Below are 2,154 nucleotides of genomic sequence, written 5' to 3'. Positions count from 1 at the left end.
CAGCCTGAGATTGATGCATATATATGTAGCTAAGCTAAGGGCCAAGAACAGCATTTCAGAGCATGCCTGATGCAAACCATATATATTCCAAGGTGAACCTCACTATGACCAATATTTCCTTGAGTTAGGCATGGAGGGAATGTGGACCCAAGCGTTGGTACTATTTCCATCCTTTCCTTTCTAACCACAACATAATATACAACCTTCTAAAATGTAATTATCTAAATGCCTCTTGGTAAATCATTATTAATTTTGTTTTGCCATGTTTATGGCTAGAGAGAAGTGAAATAAAAAGTGTATAAATCTACAAAATTTTGGAAATTTCAAGCACATGGTTTATATCAGAGGGGGAAATAAAAATTTAATAAATAATTTTTTTTGAAAACAGATTTCCATTTTTCTAGGGATGTATGTACAGTGTTCAAATGAAGTAGCCAGGGAAAATGCATTAGGCCTCATATTATGGGCCATAATGAAGACACGTGGTTTTCAGAAGTCTTTCACTGCAAAGCCTTGTGATATTATTTTTATCTTGATATTTTCATTCTGCACATCGTCTCCTTCAGAGCCCGGTGGACCTGCTTGTTCCGCAGAGTGTAGATGACAGGGTTGAGCAGTGGGGTCACCACCGTGTTCACAAGGGCAGCCTCCCTGTTGGAGTGCAGCCTGTTCGTTTGCTTTGGTTTCACATATATGAACACACAGCTGCCATACATCAGAGAGAGGACTATGAGGTGAGAAGAGCAGGTGGAGAAAGCTTTCTGTTTCTCCCTGGCAGATGGGAGTCGTATGATTGTGACTACTATGTTGCTGTAGGCAATGATGGTTATGATAAGGGATGTTATAAGGATAAACAAAGCGAGGGCAAAAGTCAACATTTCAAAAGACCTGATGTCAGAGCAGGAGAGATGAATCAGGGGGCCAATGTCACAGAAGAAGTGGGGGATGATAAGGGGACCACAGAAGGATAACTGGGAAAACTTTATTAGTGGACCAGTGATGAAAGGGAAGGGCAAAGCGAAGCACGCAGTGACCAGGAGGGAGCAAGTCTTCAGGTTCATGATGGTCGGGTAATGCAGAGGCTTGCAAATGGCCACATACCGATCCAAAGACATCACTGCTATGAGGAGGAAAGCTACTGCTCCAAGAAATACAGTAATAAAGGCTTGTATGAAACAGGCAGGAAAGGAAATGGTTTGCCTGCCTAAAAGAAAGATGAGCAACAACTTAGGAATAACAGCATTTATGACACCACACTCCAAGAAGGAAAAGATGCTGAGGAACAAGTACATTGGTGTGTGGAGCCGGGAATCAGCACAGGTGATGGTGATTATGACAGTATTGCCTACAGTGGATGCCACATACGCCAGCAGGTGCACCAGGAAGAGGACCTTTCCCAGATGCTGGATGGCAGGAAACCCCTCCAAGGTGAATTCTTGGACAGTTGTCCCATTCCCCATTTCCATGGATATCTCCTTCTACAGCAGCATCCCTGCTCATCTTAACCTACAATAGAGACATCAGGGAATACAAAGGTTTTAGAGGAGCATACGATTAAGTTATTTCCTTATCCAAGAGATTGGCTAGGCTGAGAGAAAAATGGTTTAGGCAATTGGTCCTTGAATCAGAAAGACCTGAGTTCAATACTTGTTCAATACTGAGGTTGTTTTTTTTTATTGTGTTATGTTAGTCACCATAGAGTACATCATTAGTTTTTGATGTAGTGTTCCAAGATTCATTGTTTGCATATAACACCCACTGCCTCAATACTGAGTTCTAACTCCTGAGAGATGGATCATCTTTTTTTTTTTAAGATTTTATTTATTTATTTGATAGAGAGATCACAAGCAGGCAGAGAGGCAGGCAGAGAGAGAGGAGGAAGCAGGCTCCCTGCTGAGCAGAGAGCCCGATGCGGGGCTCGATCCCAGAACTCCGAGATCATGACCTGAGCCGAAGGCAGTGGCTTAACCTACTGAGCCACCCAGGCGCCCCAAGATGGATCATCTTTTAAAAGGGAAGTTAATCTTTGTGAACTTCATTTTACCCTCTATAGAATGAAGATGATAGGATCTATCTGTTCATATTCTCATGAGATATAATTAAGATAAAGCATGTAAATCATTTGACATATGATGCCAATATATTCTATGTGTT

The 2,154-nt window shown here is 41.8% G+C and overlaps 1 protein-coding gene across 1 annotated transcript; it reads right to left on the bottom strand.

Annotated features, from left to right (window-relative positions):
- Positions 1–527: 527 nt before the first annotated feature.
- Positions 528–1,490, bottom strand: LOC116879358 (olfactory receptor 6C74-like). The gene is given in 1 exon segment (XM_032877577.1): positions 528–1,490. A coding segment is annotated over 1 exon segment (963 nt).
- Positions 1,491–2,154: the final 664 nt, after the last annotated feature.

The sequence above is a fragment of the Lontra canadensis genome, unplaced genomic scaffold (genome assembly GCF_010015895.1).
Source record: "Lontra canadensis isolate GAN:19392208 unplaced genomic scaffold, GSC_riverotter_1.0 scaffold3, whole genome shotgun sequence".
NCBI classification, from domain to species: Eukaryota; Metazoa; Chordata; class Mammalia; order Carnivora; family Mustelidae; genus Lontra; species Lontra canadensis.
The sequence above is the reverse complement of the archived record's forward strand: the minus strand, read 5'-3'. Positions and strand labels throughout refer to the sequence as shown.